Genomic DNA, 19,483 nt, shown 5'->3' on the forward strand with positions numbered 1-19,483 from the left:
AATGCTTACGAAATTTCTCTCCAGCAATATGAAAGATAGTGGTAAAAAAACTAAGGACAATGGTTCTATCCAGAAACCAGAATGTGCACTGGATTATAATTGTAGTATGGGGACTGTAGACAATACTGAAATGCTTGTCAGTGGCACTGAAACTGTCAGAAAGTCAATAAAGTGGTATAAAAACCAACAAAGTTATTTGTTGGACTTATGTCTGTTAAATGCTCATGTCTTATATAATATTACCAGTGGAAAGAATATTCCACTTGCAGAATTTCAATAACCACTTGTTAAAGAAATTATTGCTGAACACAAGACAATCAAACCTCAGGCCTCAAGAAGTCGTAAACCGGAACATGTTATCCACCATTACGCCTTATTTAGAGACATTTTCCAACAATATATCAGACCACCGAAGAAAATAAAAGACCACCAAGTAAACGCTGTGTTGTGTGTGCAAAGCATAAGATTCGAAAAGAAACAGGCTATACTTGCATAGTCTGTAATGTGCTTCTATGCGTTACACCATGTTTTGAAAAATATCATTGTCTAAAAAAATTTTAATTTTCCTTTTAATGTTGTCCAGACATTTATTTATATTTTGCATCTGAATGTTTTGTGTACCATTTGTTTGTAGTTTTTTACCTTTTTGCTACAATTACTAATAATAAATAAAATAATGATAAGTTTTCAATGTATTTAATTATTTTTTATTTTTCAAGAATCTAACAGCAACAAAGTTATAGTTACTTCTACAAAATTGTAAATGAAGTCCTAAATACACTGTATTGATACACTGCGCGTATATATATACGCCATAGTACTTCTTCTGCTGACTGCGGCAACCGTGTTGATCAGCACAGGCACGAAAAGCCGTACCAGAAACCATACTACTTTTATAACAAGCCGCAGTGAAAAGGTTAAATAAACATAGATATCAAAATGCAACACAAACAATAAAAGCCTACTCAGGTTAGATTAAGTTGAGTATGAGTGTTCGCTTAACCACCCTTTACACTTGACCTAAGTGGTCTATTGTGGCTCATCCCTAGGTTGAAGTTATCCCTTCAGCCCAGCCTTTTTTAACTAAGTCTATTTTGGTCTTAGGTGACACACTTCTACGAAGTCGTAAGGCTCGAGTTGATAGTGTTCAACTGTATTGAACCTCATCCTATCCAACCCAGGGCAGTTGCACCGAACATCTCATCAGCCTGACAGAATGTGCAATTTACACTTCTACGAAGTCGTAAGGCTCGAGTTGATAGTGTTCAACTGTATTGAACCTCATCCTATCCAACCCAGGGCAGTTGCACCGAACATCTCATCAGCCTGACAGAATGTGCAATTTACACTTTCTGCTATTTCGATTTTCTTTATGTGCCTCTTGAGGCTACAGTGTCCTGTTAGGAGACTTATGATCATTCGCAGATCATTCAATGCAATATGCAATTAAATATAAGAGTAAACAATAAGAACATCCAAAAGGTCCATAAGTTCAGATATCTCCTAGGATAGTAATTGGATAACTGAATATCTAGATCCAGACGTAGAGATACGTAGCAGTATTGAGCAAGCCAGAACAGCATTTAATAATATGAGAACCTTGCTAAGCAACAGCAGCCTTAACTTATCGCTTCGATATCGCTTTGTAAAATGTTACATTTACTCCATACTGCTATATGGTGTAGAAACCTGGACCATAAAAGCCAATGTGATGAACCAACTGGAGGCCTTTGAAATGTGGGTATTTAGAAGACTACTTAAAATTCCCTGGACAGATCACACAACATATGCCGAAGTATTAAATCGAATGGACAGAGAACGAGAATTGCTGCCAATAATAAAAAGAAGAAAAGCTGCTTATCTGGGCCATATATTTCGAAATTCCAAGTACCAGTTCTTACAGCTTATTATGGAAGGGAAAATAGAAGGAAAACGGGGCATCGGAAGAAAGAAATACTCATTGCTTAAAAAAAAAAAAAAAAAAAAAGGGATTGGACAAACCTCGATACCCATGCGCTCTTTAGAGCCACACAAGACCGAGAGGAGTATGCCAGAATTGTCGCCAACATCCACTAATTGGATAGGGCACCATAAGAAGAAGAAGTAGATCATTCCTATTTTTTTCTGGTAGAACTTCGGACCTCTTCTTCGAAGGTTCATATATAAAAGCATTCTAATATTTAAGCCTTCCCAGGTTCTGATATATTTTGTCGCTGGGTACCAGCTTCAATTATATTATAAACAGGTATATCTAATAAAGTAAACAAATGTAATTTTTTAAATAATAATTCATTCTTATCGAAATTTAGTGTGGTAGCACCCATTCCAAGCCCACCAAGCAGTCTGTCAGGACTTGCTAGAGCCCAACATTGAACATCTGTTTGTCGAATATGATGACTGAAGCTTTTATTAACTAATTGCCTTGCTTTGATGAGAAAGTGCCATCAGCAATCTGAAATATCTATACATATATATATTTTTCTAGGAGCCACCGTCTTTGATCTGCTCTGTCAATGTTGATGGTACCTTCTGGAAGGCTTTTAACTGTGAAATGAAACGTTTAATAAAAAAGATACAAATAAAACAGAAGAATAAAAAACTAAAAATAGACAACATAAAGAGAGCAGAAACAATAGAGCAAATCATTAATATTAATCCAGAAAAATGTCAAGATAGGTACATATATATTACAATATAGTACAAATAAATGTCCTATTACGCAAGAAGAATTGTGGAAAGCTCTTTATAGGAATGATTCCAGTGATAATTATGGATGTATTACCGGACGACTATTTTAAAGATATATTTGATTTGACAGAATTGCAAGAAGAGGGTGATGTTGATTTGTATCAAAACGCTATATACCAAGATTTAGAAGACAAATGCCCCAAATTATTAGGTTCAAATATTTATATTTGGTTTACACAAACTATAATTAGTAAGAGAACTAGAACATCCAAAAAAAAAAATTGTTCTTTATCTACCCAGTCCAAGTGGGGAAGCTACACATACAACCAACATAATAGAATTATGGCAACTGTTTTTTCTTAACTCGCTGATAGAAATAATTTTGAATAACACAAATAAAGAAATAGAAATTATCAAAACAAAATTTACCGTAGAACAATACTATACTCAGGAAACTAACAAAAGTCAGTTGTTAGCACTTTTTGGCTTATTATATGTTGCAGGAGTTTTAAAAGATGCCTATCTTTCAGTAATAGATATGTGGTCTGAAAAATTTGGTGTTCCCATATTTAGGTGCACTATGTCCAAGAACCGTTTTGAATTTTTTTAATGTAAAAAGAAAAAGACAGTTAAGATTTAAGTTCACGTACAGGGCGCCTGCGCATCCGCTTAAACGTATTTCGACCCAATAGGCCTCATCAGAACGGCTTTCGCAGTCGCTCTGAACGTGAAAATAAATCTTTCCTGTCTTAGGAAACAACTCTAACATGGCTTCGTATAGACGCAAATAGCGACATCTGATAATAAAATCCGTAAACTAATTTCCGAAACCAAATTCAGAATTTCGCTTTAATCTGTGCCATCTAAGAATTGCCAGGCAAAACAGACGTTGATAAAGATGTTATTAGAGACATGGGGAATCTAAAAATTGCATTCCACAACATATCTCCTCACCTAAGGAACGCAATTTTTAGATTCCCAATGTCTCTAATAACATCTTTAGCAGTGGCGAAACTTATGGTCTATAAGCGTCGGAGTAAACAGTTTTACACCAAATTAAAAAATGAAAAAAGTGATGATTACCCAACAATGGTAACATATTAGCACTAGCATTCGACTTTATGCAGAATATTCAGTTGCCAGAAACGCCTATAGGGGAGGTCTTTTATTATCAACAATTAACAGTCTCTGTATTCTATATCCACAATATCAAAGACAATACTGCTAGAATGTTTATTTACCATAAAGAAGAAGGTAAAAAAACCGGTAATGAAATTTGTTTACCTAAACCCCGTTTTTTTATTTTTGATTACCTAAACGAAATTTCAGACAATATAAACGAACTTCATTTATATAGTGACAACTGTTTGGGACAAAATAAAAATCACACAATCATTCGATGCTCCTTTCTCTAACGAACAGTGCTAGCTTTTCGAAAATTATACACTATTTCCAGTTAGAGGACATTCATTTCTCCCCTGGGATAGGGATTTTGCAATTGAAAAGAGAAACATGAGAACATTCGATAGAATTTTTACGGTCCATTAAATAACCGAAATGATTAAATTTTCTGTAATAGAAGTAAAAACAGAATATCTGATTAATTTTAAAGATTGGTGGACTACTTTAAATAAGAAAAACTGCAAATTAAAAGAAACTGCTTCCAGAAGTACAGCACGCAATGCAAAAGTACACTTCAATATCATGAAATTTTCAGTTTATTTACGGGAGTGAAAAAAGAGGGATTGTTACTGCTTCCTAGTTTATGGATGGCTCCTTCAAACATATATTTCAGATACAACAGCCTGGAAAAATTGGTGTCGTTTTACCGTCTAAACCTGCCTATCCATTAGGAAAAGTGCCCATCAAATTGAAAAAAAAAGGAGGACATCAAAAAATGTTCCGTATTTGTTGAAGAACAATACAAAGAATTTTATAATTTATTATTTCTTTAGCCTACAACTGCTAATAGTTAACTAATGAGAGTTTTTTTTAAGGTTTATGAATAAAATTTAGCGTATGAGTTAAATTTATCTACTAATTTTATCAATTCTATGCAGAAAGCTCATATATCCACTTAAAAAATGTATCACAGAAACTACAACTTTTATTTGTGTGGTGTTAAAAATACCTTTACTTGCCATTTTTAACCATCAAATTTACCGAAAATCTATGTTCGTTTACAATATTATGTTTGTGCATCTCCTGAAAAATTCGTTTTTTGGACATGTGTTGTTTCTGCATATAGCGATTCAAATTGCACACGAAAGCTGCATTACTTACCTTTAAAACGCATTTTGACTTTTGCCAATAGGACATGAATCAAAAGATATTAAATTTTACCATCGAGCTGATACAAATTTTAATGAGCATTGATTTCGCCCCCGTAACACCTTCAAAATCTCCGATCGCTTTAATCGTTGTTTCTGAGAAAATGGTTCATTCTATGCAAAAAATGCTTATAAACGTTTTTGTTTAAAATTATCTTAGATATATTATTTATTTAAAACATGTTTTTGTATGGTGTACAGATTCTTGGTCAATCGATTTTTTCGGTTTTTCCCCCTCTCCAGGGTGGTTTTAGGGTAAAGTCGAAGGGTAAAAGTGGTAAACTTGTTTGCATATTTTTAAGCGTCCTGAAATTGACATTTTCGGCAAAATTCAGCTTGTTCGTATGATTTTTAGGGGTTCAGTGGCATTTTCGTCCCTGGCGACGGGAGTATATGTCTCGTCGTAAATCAAGATGAAGCCAACCGAGCTGTAGGGATGTTTCAAAATTGTTCCCTTCAAGTTGCAGTTGCCAATTTTTTTAATGGTTCGCAAAGTGGTATTTCAAGGCATGCGTCTAGATTTCAGAACAGCGGAAATATTGCTAAATGACAAAGAACAGGTCGGCCTAGAATAACCACTGCTCGAGATGACCGATACTAACTTCGCGAAGGAAGTATTTTTTTACTGCACAATCACTGTCACAGTTAGTACAAGATGCCACTGGTACTCTTGTTTCCACTCTACCTATTCGAAGACGTTTAAAACCATTTGGTTTGGTATCTAGGCGTTCTTTAATACGTGTATCATTAACTTCACGAAATCAGTGTCAAATATTGGGTTGGACTAGAGCACATTTAAATTAAAGATATTAATGGTATGCAGTGGCGTTCACACACGAGCCCAGATTTTGCAGATTTTTAGATAGCCATCGAGTACGTGTATGGACAAGGCCAAAGGTATCTAAAAATCAAAGACCATGTCAGATGGTTCATCCATTTGGAGATGGTGGTGTTATGGTTTGGACTGGAATCTGTTTCGGTAGAAGAACATATCTCTACCTTTGCCAGGACACTATGAATGATGAAATGTAAAGACGGGACATTATTGAGCATATTATTCTTAATTTTTATGCATCTATTGAATACCAGTCATTTTTTCTCATCGATAATGGTCGACAACAGAGATCTGCAGTTGTAAAAGACAGTAGAGATTTGCATGGAATTCCTCATTTGGAATTACATCCGCACATTTCAGACCTTGATCCTATTAAAACTGCCTGGGATATGCTACCAAGAAGGCTTACAGATCACGTAGCCACTTCGCAGACCCTTCAGCAACTTTGTAAGCTGTTGAGAACTTGTTTAAGAATATCTTAATAATTTAACAGATAGTATGCCACGTAGAAGTCTAACAATAATATGATGCCCATGGTAAATTTACAACTTATTAGGTCACAATGTCTATTAACCCTTAACTAGTCGCTACATGATCAAAAAGACCGCACGTATTAAAAATTGCTAATATTTCGGAAAAAATTAGATTTGGCAACTACGGCCTTCAGTAGCTTACTCATTCGATACAAGGAGCCTCAGTACTAAAGCAGGAGTAGCGGGAGGTTTGTTGATTAAAAGTTACAGCGCAGTTATAAACGCTAGTTTTTTTAAATAATATACTATTATACTTTTGTCTTATTGTTTAGTAATTACTATTACGATATTTCATAATTTTCTTTGTTCTATTATTGAGAATCAAATATTAATTTTTATAAATTTTAAGCTACAGCAAACTTTTATATATAACTTGTTTGGCTTTATTTTTAGAATGGACTATGAGAAGGAACAAAGGAGACTTCAAGCCCTCATGGAAGAAGAACCGCTTGATATACAATATGACGACGACGATGACGAGAATGAAGTAAATCCGGAAGTTATTGATGGGAGGTCGGAAGATTCAGAAAGCGAACAAGAACAGGATTTAGAGGAAATAGGAGAAGTTTTACTGAATAATGTACAAGAAGAAAGTGTTTTTAGGGGAAAAGATGGTACAGTGTGGAGAAAGCATCAAAGAAAAAACAAAAGGGTACGTATGAGCAAGCCTAATTTAGTGAAACAATCACCTGGACCTAATAGATTTACGAAAAAGTTGAAAGACATTTATGAAATATGGAGTTATTTCATTGATGAGGACATGATTTACATAATTGTAGAATCCACTAATAAATACATTGAAAGTATAGCAAGCAATTTCTCTAGGGAGAGGGATGCAAAGCTTACAAACCCATCTGAAATTCGCTTAAAAACCATCTGAATACAGAAGATATCTGGTAAACTAATGGCGAAGGTATCGAAATATTTAGACTAGATATGTCCTTATCCCGATTTCGGTATCTTCTAAAATGCATAAGATTTGATGATAAGGTCGATCGTGAGAACGTAGGAGACTGGATAAGATGGCCGCCATCCGAGTATTTTTTGACAAATTCGTAGAAAAGTGTAAATCGGGATATAACTCTTCGCAAAATTTAACATGCAATGAAATGCTTCCTGGATTTTTAGGGAATTGCCCCTGAATACAATATATTCCAAGCAAACCCTCAAAGTATGGGCTCAAAATTTTTAGTTTATGTGATGCTGAAATGTATTATACCATAAATATAAAGGTTTATGTGTGTCGTCAACCAGATGGCCCATTTACTGTAGACAATTCCCCGAAAGAAGTTGTAAAAAGAATGTGTGCGCCAATAAAGAATTCTGGGCGCAACATTACTCTAGATAATTGGTTCATTAGCATTCCTCTAATAGATGTTTTAAAAAAAGAATTTGGATTGACTATTGTGGGGACCATTAGAAAGAACAAAAGGGAACTGCCCCCTGAATTACCTCAAGGATCTCGTCCTCTAAAATCAAGTATGTTCGCCTTTAGCGATACATGTACCTTAGTGTCGTATATCCCCAAAAATAAGAAAGTTGTATTGCTTGTTTCAAGTCTACATGATGACGACGCTATAGATACAGAAACATTTGAACATTATAAACCAGAAATTCTGACGTTTTACAACAAAACAAAAGGCAGGGTTGACTTCGTTGATCAGATATGCTCCTCTTATGATGTTTCGCGAAAAACAAGACGTTGGCCCATGGAAATTTTTAACACCATACTAAATATCACAGGCATTAATTCGCTAGTGATTCATGCAAGTAACAACCTTCCTGATAATAAAATGATTAGAAGAAAATTTTTGAAGCATTTAGCATTTTCTCTTATGGATGAACATCTACGGGTCGGAGCAACACAGTAGACAATTTAAATGGAGATCTGAAGTTACGTATTAAGGCCATATGTAATATTCCTAACACAGACGGCACTCCAACGAATGAAGGAGTACATGGTAGATGCTACTTTTGCGATCGTAAAAAGAACCGGAAAACGACAGTTTCTTGCTGTAAATGTAAACAGTTTTTATGCAGGGAACATACACGCAGTATGCGAATAGTGAAAAACTGAACTTATTCGAATTAACTAAAAGTTTTCTTTTTTTTTATCGGAGTAGAAAATAGTTTTTTTAATGTTCTGTCCAGTGTTTTTAACATTAGTTTACTTTTTATATTATTTTGTAATATGTTACTCTACTTAATAAACCCTAATAAAATCGTATTTTACGTAACTGGTTCCAAATACTTTCATTTACACAAACTAAGAAGTAAAAGACCAAACGGTCGTTTCGACCGCGCGCGACTACTAATTTTCAAAAATTCTTAGCGACTACTGAAGGGTTAATGCAAAATTTAATTTTTATTTTTTATGGATAATTATTATTTTTTATATATTTTTTTTTTTGAGGAAATAATATTTTTAAATTAACTATAAAATCTGTTTAATTTAAAAAATAATATATATTATTTATAGTTTATTAACAATTTATAAACTCGCACTCTTTATACACCTTTTTTTGCTTTAATAATAATGTAATTAATAATGTAATACTCACCATAAATAGGTAACTCAGTATATGGATTAATGGCAACCAGCACAATGCCACAGTATGTGTAGATATCATTCTTTTGACAAAATCTGTACTGCAAATTGTGAAGAACAGCAGGTTCGTGTAGGTAGGAAAGAGACGTCAAATCATTTTCTCCCAGTAAAATGCGGGGGTTCATCAAAAATGGGAGATCTTTTTCAGACTTAATGGTTAACGCTTTAGTTTCGTTTGCATTTGTAAGAACGTTGAGTGACGTTTTCGATGGAGAATAATCATCAAGTAACTCCGCTGCTTGCCATACTTTTTCTGCGTCTGGTATCCATACTTTTGCACCCTGCAATAGAATATTTACATTATCACTAACAAAGATTAAGAATTTTGAGAAATGTTAATAGAAAAAAGTGTAATATAGACCTATTCTCACAGTAATAGATTAGTCCTAATACTGGTTGTTGTTTTTTTTGGCAGATAATCAAACCAGAGTTAGAAATTTCGGAAAAATTTTAAACCTTTAAAAAACGAAACTGAAAGTGGATGTGACAAACGTTAAAAAATAAAAACTAATAAATATACCAAATACAACTACAACTCGCATAAAATTAGAAAATATCATACCATAGAGACTCTTGGAGCTTCACTGAGTCATGATACACAATCTCTCATCGTCATTACTGTCAAAATAAACAGGACTATAACGTTAAAAGTCACTAAGTGGTTCTGTTTTAAAAAGAAAGATGTTCGGTAAAAATAATCAATGTCCAGATTATTCAGAAAAAAACCAGCCGTTGTCCATGATAAATTGACTATCTCGTAAGGATAGGCTACACCAGAGAGTTAAAAAAAATGGTCAATTGACAGTGACATTTTAAGGTTTTTTTAAGCATTACGTTCTGATGGTGATTTGAAATCCAAATAATTAATACAAATAATTAGTATTTAAAAGTAATTTTTGCTGTCTAACTTTGAAATGTGTTGGACGTTCCAATATGTTAAAAACTGAGTACAAAAGAAAGGCTTCTGGACGTGTTTCGAAAGTAAGCGAAAAAATAATGTTACACAGTCATAAAACAGGCAAAAATTTTAATATAAATTCTCTTGCAAATATTTTTGCAAGAGATAAAAATGTTTCGATGTGGTAAATCACGAATAAGAAAATAAAATTTTACGAGATTTTAATTTTTTTTATAATCATGAAACCCACATTTTATATTTCTGTATTTCATCACAGTTTATGAGGTACAGCGCAAGAAAAAACGAGGACGTTGCCAATCTACCAAAAACTACCAAGAAAGGTATTGCTGTATCTCATCCAGTTACTTAATGTAAATAACGAGGTAAGTCCCTCTAATATAGATTCTTTGCCAGTTAGTTCTAATTTCCAAATCATAAAAAGCACCAGAAGAAATAGATTTTATAAACCGAGTCGCTTGCTACAAATTCTGTAGAACATTTTGGAAAGCTGTTGCTTGTAAACATTAAGTAAATTAAAAAAAATTTGTTAAAATCCTTTATAAAAGGTATATAAATTAAAAACTCAAACGGGCTATGTCATGAAGACAAAACGTTTTTGGAATCCATATTCCATCATCAGTATCTAGGTGTACATGTATTGAACCACAAAATTTATGGGTAAAAACCCGTTAAAAGTTATTGGTTACAATTTGGTTTACATTATTTAGTTTTATATATTAGGATGTTAAAGTTACCAGTGGATTTGATAAAATGAGTTGCTATAATCAAGTCCTCGTAGACACTTCGTCTCAGGGCAAGCAACTTCATGTGGAGTCGTACGTTGCCATGTTATCAAATCCACTGGTAACTTTAACATCCTAATAAAACTAAATAATTTAAACCAAATTGTAACCAATAACTTTTAACGGGTTTTTACCCATAAATTTAGTGGCTCAAAACATGTACACCTAGACACTGATGATGGAATATGGATTCCGAAAACGTTTTGTCTTTATGACATAGGCCGTTTGGGTGTTTAATTTATATACCTTTTATAAAGGATTGTATCAAATTTTTTTGTGATACATGGTATACAGCCAGCTACAGGAACTCAGTTTCCTTGTGGATATTAGGTAAATTGTGATAAATCAAATTGTAATAAAACCACAGAACAAATTCACCGCATCTGTTAGAATACTGTAGTCGGTAGTCACTAGAAGAATGGAAGTATTGCTTAGGAATTTTTAGACATTGTAGCTATCGGTTGAATTTCTAGACCTTCCTTCACTCGAAGTAGTAACGCCAAGTCCCAGTTATCTAAGCCTATCAAGATCTGAGGAACAGCGTTCTTATATGATTTGAAAGGCAAGTTTTTTAGATAGGGAAAGCTTTCTTTAATTGTCTTTGCATCGAGAGTTTGTTTTGGATGGCCTAATTTTGTTACCGTTCTGGCTTTTCGGTGGTCAAATTCTTTGGCCCCAATATAATCACCAGCAATAGAAAAGAATACTTTTTCTGACGCATCTTCTAAGCGTTGTCGGTTTCCGGTCCATTTTAAGCAAAGTTGTTCTAGGTTTCCCATTATATTTACTTTTTAGCATTACTTTCTTCTAACAAAGTAATGGAAGACCCTTCATCTAGAAAGGCAAATGTAGTGACCTCCATACTTCCATTTCTTAAAACAACGGGAAGTATTCGAAAGCGTGTTCCTTGATGTGCATTACTTTCTTCAGATAAGAGGTTTGCATACCGCTTTCCTTTTTGATAAGCTTTGTACTTTTATTGGATACGTGTTCTGAAAATTCATGAAGAAGAGGTTGATGCTTCCTTTGGCATTCTTCTTTGTTGCATTTTACAGGATAATTACAGGGAAATCTGCGTTTCTTTAAGCAAAGCCTACATAAATTTAAGGTTTTAACAGCCTTCCATCTTTGAGATAATGAATATCTCTGAAATTCTGAACAACCTGCAATCTTTTACAATCTCTCTGAGTACACAGTTTACAATTATGTATTTCACTAGAGGTATTTGGTTCATATAAATTAGCATGCACATTATTATTAAATTGCCTTTTTTTATTACTTTGGTCATTAAGGGCTAGTGTAGGTAGAGCAGAACAAACATTTGTTGCTAAATTATACAACCAATCAGCAAGTTCACTTAATCCCTGAAAATTTTGAAAAGCACTGCGATATATCGCCCAATTAACTTTAATTTGTGAAGGTATTTTCTCTAATAGTTCATGCATAAGGGTAGGATTATTAAGATAGTCTTTTAAATTAGATGCTTCCAATAAAACACATAAATTTTTAACTGTTAAAGCAAATTCTACCAGACTTTCAAGTTTTTCCGGTTTAAGGGGTGGTAATCTTCGAATAGAATTTGTATCAGCTTTAATAATTTGCTCAGGTCTTCCAAAAAGAATTTTTAATGTAGCTATAATTTGGCGCACACATTGAGGTAAAATTAATGAAACACTGACTCTTGCTGGACCTTTTAAACACTTTTGTAATCTTCATATATTCTCATGATTATCTACTTCACATAGCTCAGTAGATCTTTCAAAACTACTAATAAAAACGGACCAGTCATATGGATTACCATTAAAAATAGGGAGATCTCCAGGATCCCTTCTTTTATATAATATACCTGAACTTTTATCGTTATAAGTTGGCAGAGGCTTACCAAGTGTTGGTGTTAAAGGGGCAACATTGTCGATAAAGGGCTATAAAAATGTTTCCAGCTATTAGCAGTATATTGTTCGCATAAATCATTGTTAACTGCACATAGGGCTTCATTCTAGCGTTGATTGAATAATAATAATAATTTGGGTTATTCAATCAACGATTCTAGCCAATAAATCAGAAACACGTATTTTGGTTTAAGTATAGAAATCTTTGATACATAACATTAAGTACGAGTAACACTTCACAGGTGCCTAGACTATTTTGAAATCCAAATTAGTTCTGCTGATATTCTGCGTTCTGTATATTCTAGCATGTATCACTTCTAAGAACGCTTTCTTTCTTAGGTTGATAAAGGTTGATACCCTCCATTCTTGTGGCATGAATACTAATTTATAAAACCCATTGAACAAATATACTAAGAGATGAATCTGCACTTTTTCAATGAGTTTAAGAATTTCGGCTAGTAGTTTATCATATAATTTTGTATCACAGTATAAAATGCCTTCCTTTATCATTCTAGATCCTTCATCTCTGTCCTTGTGTTCACGGTAATTTTTCCGACAATGACAAGATTATCACGACATAATTTTCCACATTTTTTGTTTTTTGTTATATATCTGTTACTATTATTATAATAATACATTATGAGAGATTAAATCTTTGGAGTTTTACTAATTCTTTAATCTCTTTATGAAGCTGTTATGTTTTTGTTGTAGTCTCTCAATTTCTTTACACTTTATTTTATACAATTTTTTTGTCACTCTGATTTAACTAAGTATTTTATGTTATACTGCTTTGTTTTTAAAAAATCCTTTTTTTATACACGAGGCTCCATCGGCCCTGATTTTAAAGTAATCCCATTTTTCGTTTGGTTATGTTTTGTTCGTTGTGATATTCTCCTTTAAGTTCAGGTGCTTCTAAGTTCTTGATTATTTCTTCTCTTAACAGATCGCATATTTGTTGTTTCTGTAAATGTTCAACATCAATTTGATTTATTTTAGTTTTGCTTACCGTCCTTTTAAATTTGATATGAACTCGCGCTATCGAGAGGTTTTGATAATATAACATGGATATGTTTTTCCTGGTGTGATAAATTTCTGCATATTTCATTTATAAAAACGTAATCTATTTGACTTTTAACCAGTCTCTCTTTGTTATCTTGTGGGGATTTCCAGGTATATATTATAACTTTGCATGAGAAGTTTGCAGAACGTGTTTTTAATTAGATAGTTAGTCAATTAGTAAAATTAGAGCAATCTTCGCCTGCTTTATTTCTTATACCAAATTCATACTCGCCTTCATACTTATCGTATTTATATCTGGTGTAATCCCATCTTTAAAAAAAATTAAGTTCAACTAAATAACCCATGTTGGAACTATATTGGAATTAAGGAGTGAAAATTAGGCATCACACCATTCTGAAACATTCGGGAGTTACGGTATCTAACAAAAATTAAAGTCGAATGACTAAATACGGAATCTACGGAATACTTATACAGAAAAATAATATCAGAGAAGATCGCTGGAAATGACTTATTAGAAAATGATGATATCGAGAAAAACTGAAAAATCTCAAAATTAACGCAGCAACAGAATCATTTGGAGAGAGGAAAGCAACGAACACTAACATATCAAAAAGAAAATCCCACGGTTTAAAGAAAAAATAAAGTAAAGACAAAATGTAAGGAAAAGAAGAAATCCGTTATACATTACAGAACACAGTAAGTATACACCCACTATAAACAAATCAGAAATGAAAGAATACTTTACTCAGACAAATAAAAAGGTAAAGTGCCATAATATCGGATAGTTGCCTATTATCGGATAGTTATGTTTTAAAGAAACCTGTAATCTGATTAACAAGAAACCTATGTCCAGTTTAGCATGGAGTTAAACCCAGGTCGCCGAATATTTTAGCGTCTCTAGTAAAACATAGAGGGCACTATAGTAAGTTATCCCAATTTTTGCATTACGAGTTTTTACACGTGCTAGTCGTAAACGCAATTTTTACACATTCAGGTAAGTTTTTAAATTTGACTAGTACTTTACTAATACTTTACTCAGACAAATAAAAGGGTATAGTAAAGTGCCATAATATCGGATAGTTGCCTATTATCGGATAGTTCTGTTTTACAATCAGTTTTTCAATCAAATTTGACTACGTAGTTTATGTTAGTCTCTAATATGTCTACTTTAATTAAGTGCATGTGGACAGTGGATTACTAATGTTTTTTTAATCCATAAACATAACCTTCACAGGTGATAATTTGCCTAATATCAGATGGTTGCACTGTCTTAATATCAGATATCGGATATTAGGACAAAATGTTTCCTAATTATTTTTATATAGAATATCTACTATCATTTCTACGTAGTTAAGGTCGTGTTAACAATTGCATTTTAATGTTTTCGTCGAAAAAAAAAGAATTATGCTATAATTTTGCACTAATAAAATGTCATCGAAATCCAAACAAAAACGAAAAAAATGGGATAGTAAATCCATGCATGCAGCTGTTACTGCAGTTAAAAACAAAGAAGTGGGATACTTGCGAGCTTCAAAAACTTTTAAAGTACCCAAGAGCACGTTGGAAGACTACGTAAAAAATAAAATAAAGTCACCTGTAGAACTTATTCAAACCAATATTGGATGTCCACCAGTGTTTTGCAAAGAAATTAAGACGGATTTGGTCGATTATTGCCTAGAAATGGATAGAATATTTTACGGACTGCGATCTTCTGATATTCGAAGATTAGCCTTTCAATTAGCTATTCGGAACAATTTAAAACATCCGTTTTCAACTAATCAGAAAAAAGTAGGTTATAAATGGTTGCGTTCATGTTTAAAGAGGCATCCTAAACTAACGTTTAGGAGACCACAGGGTTTATCAACTGCCAGAATGAAAGGATTCACAGAAGAAAACGTATAAGGTCTGTACAATCAAAGCATACCAAAATAATCACCTGAAAAGGTAAAAAGCAGGTAGGGGCCGTTAATTCTGCAGAAAGAGGATCACTAGTGACTGTGGTTACCTGTATGAATGCGGCTGGTGGTTCTGTGCCCCTATGATAATATTTTCCAGAAAAAATATGAAGGCAGAATTGCTCAACGGCGCTTCACCAGGGACAATAGCTGCCTGCCATGTGTCTGGCTGGATTCAGAGTCACATTTTCACCAATTGGTTACAACATTTTATAAGCCACGTTAAACCAAGTGAAGCTGATCCAGTTGTATTAATATTGGATGGTCACTACTCTGCCACCGCATTCTACTCACAAAATGCAGCCGCTGGACCTTGCTTTCATGGGGCCTCTTATAACCTACTACTCGCAGGAAATTGAAAATTGGCTAAGGAACAACCCTGGAAGAGTAGTCACCTGTTATCAAGTTTGCGAATTGCTTGGAAGAGCTTATGTAAGATGTGCTACAGCTGAAATCGCTATAAATCGTTTTCGAAATATCGGTATCTGCCCATTTAATAAACACATTTTTCGAGAACACGACTTTGCCATTCACCATCAAGCGAAAGGTGACCGAGTTTCAATTCCAAATCTACCAGAGGCTGAACAAGAAAACCAAGTAACTCCTCCGAAGCATGTAACTCCTCCAAGAAGTATTGAGGCGACCAAATGTGTGGAAGATTTATCATATATAGTCGGTTCGCTATTCCCAGTCCCAACTGTCTAGTGAATTTTAGTAATTTTTTTTGCGAAGTTAGTTACTTTTTGACAGACTAAAAGTGGTTGGAAATTACTATACAACCAAGCACACGTACTCATAGCCAATATTAATAGTAAACTAACTAAATAGTAAATAAAATAAAACTTGCGAATTACCGACAATAAATATTTATTTATCTGCACCATATAATAAATATTTATATTAAATTATAATAACTAAAATATATTTTTTAAATATATACTACGCAAAATTTGATGTGTTTAGTATACACTTCCACTATTTAGAATAATTCTTTTTTTTTTAAACAAAGTAGTATGCAATAGTAGGATACTTTAGCTATTAATACTGAGAAGTAGGAATTGTTGTGTTGTAGGTTTCCGACAATGAATCTGTCAAAATATGCCCGAGCTAGGCGAATGGAGTTTCTGGAGAATGAACATTTCTAATAATAGAGATTTAACAGTGCGGCCACAATATATTAGCCCTTTACCCACCACTTCATTTTACAAGTCTAGTATTAAAGAAAGAATCCAGAAAAGGATCTGCTGCCTTGATTACGGGTACACCATACAAAGATGCCTTAGAAAGTAGTTTGTCAGAACAGAAGAGAAATAAAAGTATTTCAAAGGGAATTCCGAAATTTAAAATAGACAAATATGAGCCTTTTACGAAAACAAATAAAAATAAAGGAAAATCTGTTGCTAAGAAGACAATGACAACCAAGGTTAAAAAGAAAAATGCTAAGAACGAGGAAGCTTTTAGTTCATCTGAAGAGAAGATGAAGAATTCATTTTAGATGATGATTCTGACATGGAGTGTGACATTGGGGAAGAGGAAGCAGAATGTATGTTTTGTACTGGACTTTTCTCTGAAGATACCTCGGGCGAAGAATGGATTCAGTGCTCAAAGTGTTTTAAGTGGGCTCACACCGACTGCATCAATGTAGACAAAAAAGACACATATATTTGTGATTTCTGCCTCGATGGGTAATCGGTTATCCGGTTTCCTAACATCCGGTATTATGAACATTTTTTTTGGCAGTCTAAATTTACCGTTTTTTATTAAAATTTAAATTTTATTTTCTACTTCGTAGAAATGATTTATTTTCGTTCAATAAATGATTCTCTATAGTCTATTACTTGTTTTGCTCTAAAATATCCATAAATGAATTGACGTATTAAAACTAATATTAGGGTTAAAAAAAAAGTATCCGATATTAGGGCACTTTACTCTAACACTAACATAGCTTCTCACAACAGATGGAACACGGCTACTACGGAACACAAAAAGAAATATGAAGAATAATCAGAGGACAAAGAGAAGAAATAATCGGACTAATAAAAACGAAACACATTTAGAAGGAAACATGGGCAGACTACTTTCGATCACCGACAAAGAGCTACATGGAAGGTTCAATATCGAAGCTATTAGATAGTTTAAAAAGGATCAGGCTAGAGAATGTAATCTAGGATTTATCATCATCATAATAATTAACATATTGGCCAATGTTTTGTGGTTCATCATTGAGCTTCAGCAGATCGGATAGTCTGATTAATTATACTTCTCCACTGGTCGCGGTCATCTGTCACATGAACTGCTTCAGTATTCTACTTGTTGAGAAGCTTTTTCGTGATGTCTGCCATGGTTGTGGAAATCTGTCCCGTTGTAGTTGACCCTGAGGTTTTCCTTGGAGCACCAACCGCTCAATTTTGTGATCACTTCGTTGGATATGGCCAAAAAACTTTAAAAACTCTAGAGCAAACAGTACTAATAAGAAGCTGATTGGGTTTAATTTCATCTAGAACCGATATGTTGTTACCGAAACATTTTTTGGTATTTCCGATTATTTTACCTTGACCATTACGCCAGGGTAGGAATTACTGCAAATTTTTTCTAATGGCAATATGGTTCAAATAAGATATCGTTTTAAAGCACTTCTAATTTTCTATAAATTAGTCTTAAATGTATTAGACTAAGTAAATAATATGATAAAAGAACGTGAAATTAGAGGATTCCCTTGCGAATATCAGTTGTAAGCATTAAATTGTAGCATTTAAAAATTTATCAGCGTGGTTTATTCCATTCGGGAAAGGGTAGATATTATTTCGTTGTAATTCATGAACAATAAATATGCTAATCTGATAGCTCAGTAATATAATGGACCACAGTATTATTGACTTGTCAATAGGAAGTATATATGGAGTTAGTAAAAAATGTCAGGAAACTGGGAATGTACCTATGTAATAAAAAATGGAAGGCCTGTAGTTAATGAAACTAATTGGAGTTTTAGGACATATTTTTATTTAGATCTCATTTTTAGTATATAAACTTAACCAAACTATCATCCAAGCCATTTTCAAGTAGAACAAATTGTACCCATATAAAATACACGTAATGCAGCAACTTTGATAATGATTATTACCGCCTTTTAAGGTTTTGTGAAATAAAGATTGAGCGAGCAGTGACCTATCCACAGTTTCTCTTTAATATCCGTTTCTCCTATCAATGCAGGTTTTTATTAAAGGAACTATAAATCGTCATAATCTTCTCTATGGGCCTAATTTAAATTTAAGGATTTTTCATGAGGTGCATACACAAAAACCGCAACAACTAAATGTATGCGCTGGTATTTTCGCTGATCGACTGGTGGGACCATTTTTTTACCCGACAAATTGAGTGGCGAAATATATTTACAATTACTGAAAGGCGTGATTAATCCTGCCGTGACTAATATTGTTGAAAATGATCAACAATATGATGAAGATCGTTTGACTTTTTAACAGGATGGTGATCCTTGCTGTATGCTTTACTTGTTCGTCAATATTTAGACCAACATTTTCCACGGCATTAGATTGGGAGAAGAGGCAGCATCGAATGGCCTCCTCGGTTAGCAGATTTATCTCCCCCAAGTTTTTTTTTGTGGGAACCTCTAAAAAGTAAAATGTTTAGAAAATTTACGTCAACGAATTGTCACCGAATGCTGAGGAATCACTCCGTAAATGCTTCAGAATGTGAGAGAACGTTTTAACAAAACCTTTGTTACTGTATGGACGCCAAATATCATCAGCTTCAACATTTGAACTAAAAAATAAGTAACCAGCTAAAAATATTAATTTCAAAATTTATTTGTTTAAATCAAATAAAGGGAATAGATAATCTCCCAGCTGAACTATATAAAGAAGGTGGTCATGCCATTATGTCATTACAGTAGGTTACAAAAGAAAT

The 19,483-nt window shown here is 33.6% G+C and overlaps 1 protein-coding gene across 4 annotated transcripts in view; it reads right to left on the bottom strand.

Moving 5' to 3' along the window:
- The window catches only part of didum (dilute class unconventional myosin), a 162,624-nt gene that overhangs the window by 103,648 nt on the left and 39,493 nt on the right, over positions 1–19,483 (bottom strand). For 3 of the 4 annotated variants that reach the window (XM_072540690.1, XM_072540691.1, XM_072540689.1), the window contains exon 2: positions 8,948–9,275. In XM_072540690.1, coding sequence (XP_072396791.1) covers positions 8,948–9,275 — 328 coding nt within the window. Of the gene's footprint in view, positions 1–8,947; positions 9,276–9,556; positions 9,691–19,483 lie in introns of those variants that run through there. The other variant, XM_072540692.1, reaches the window with a different exon arrangement.

Source organism: Diabrotica undecimpunctata, chromosome 8 (genome assembly GCF_040954645.1).
Source record: "Diabrotica undecimpunctata isolate CICGRU chromosome 8, icDiaUnde3, whole genome shotgun sequence".
Classification (NCBI taxonomy): domain Eukaryota; kingdom Metazoa; phylum Arthropoda; class Insecta; order Coleoptera; family Chrysomelidae; genus Diabrotica; species Diabrotica undecimpunctata.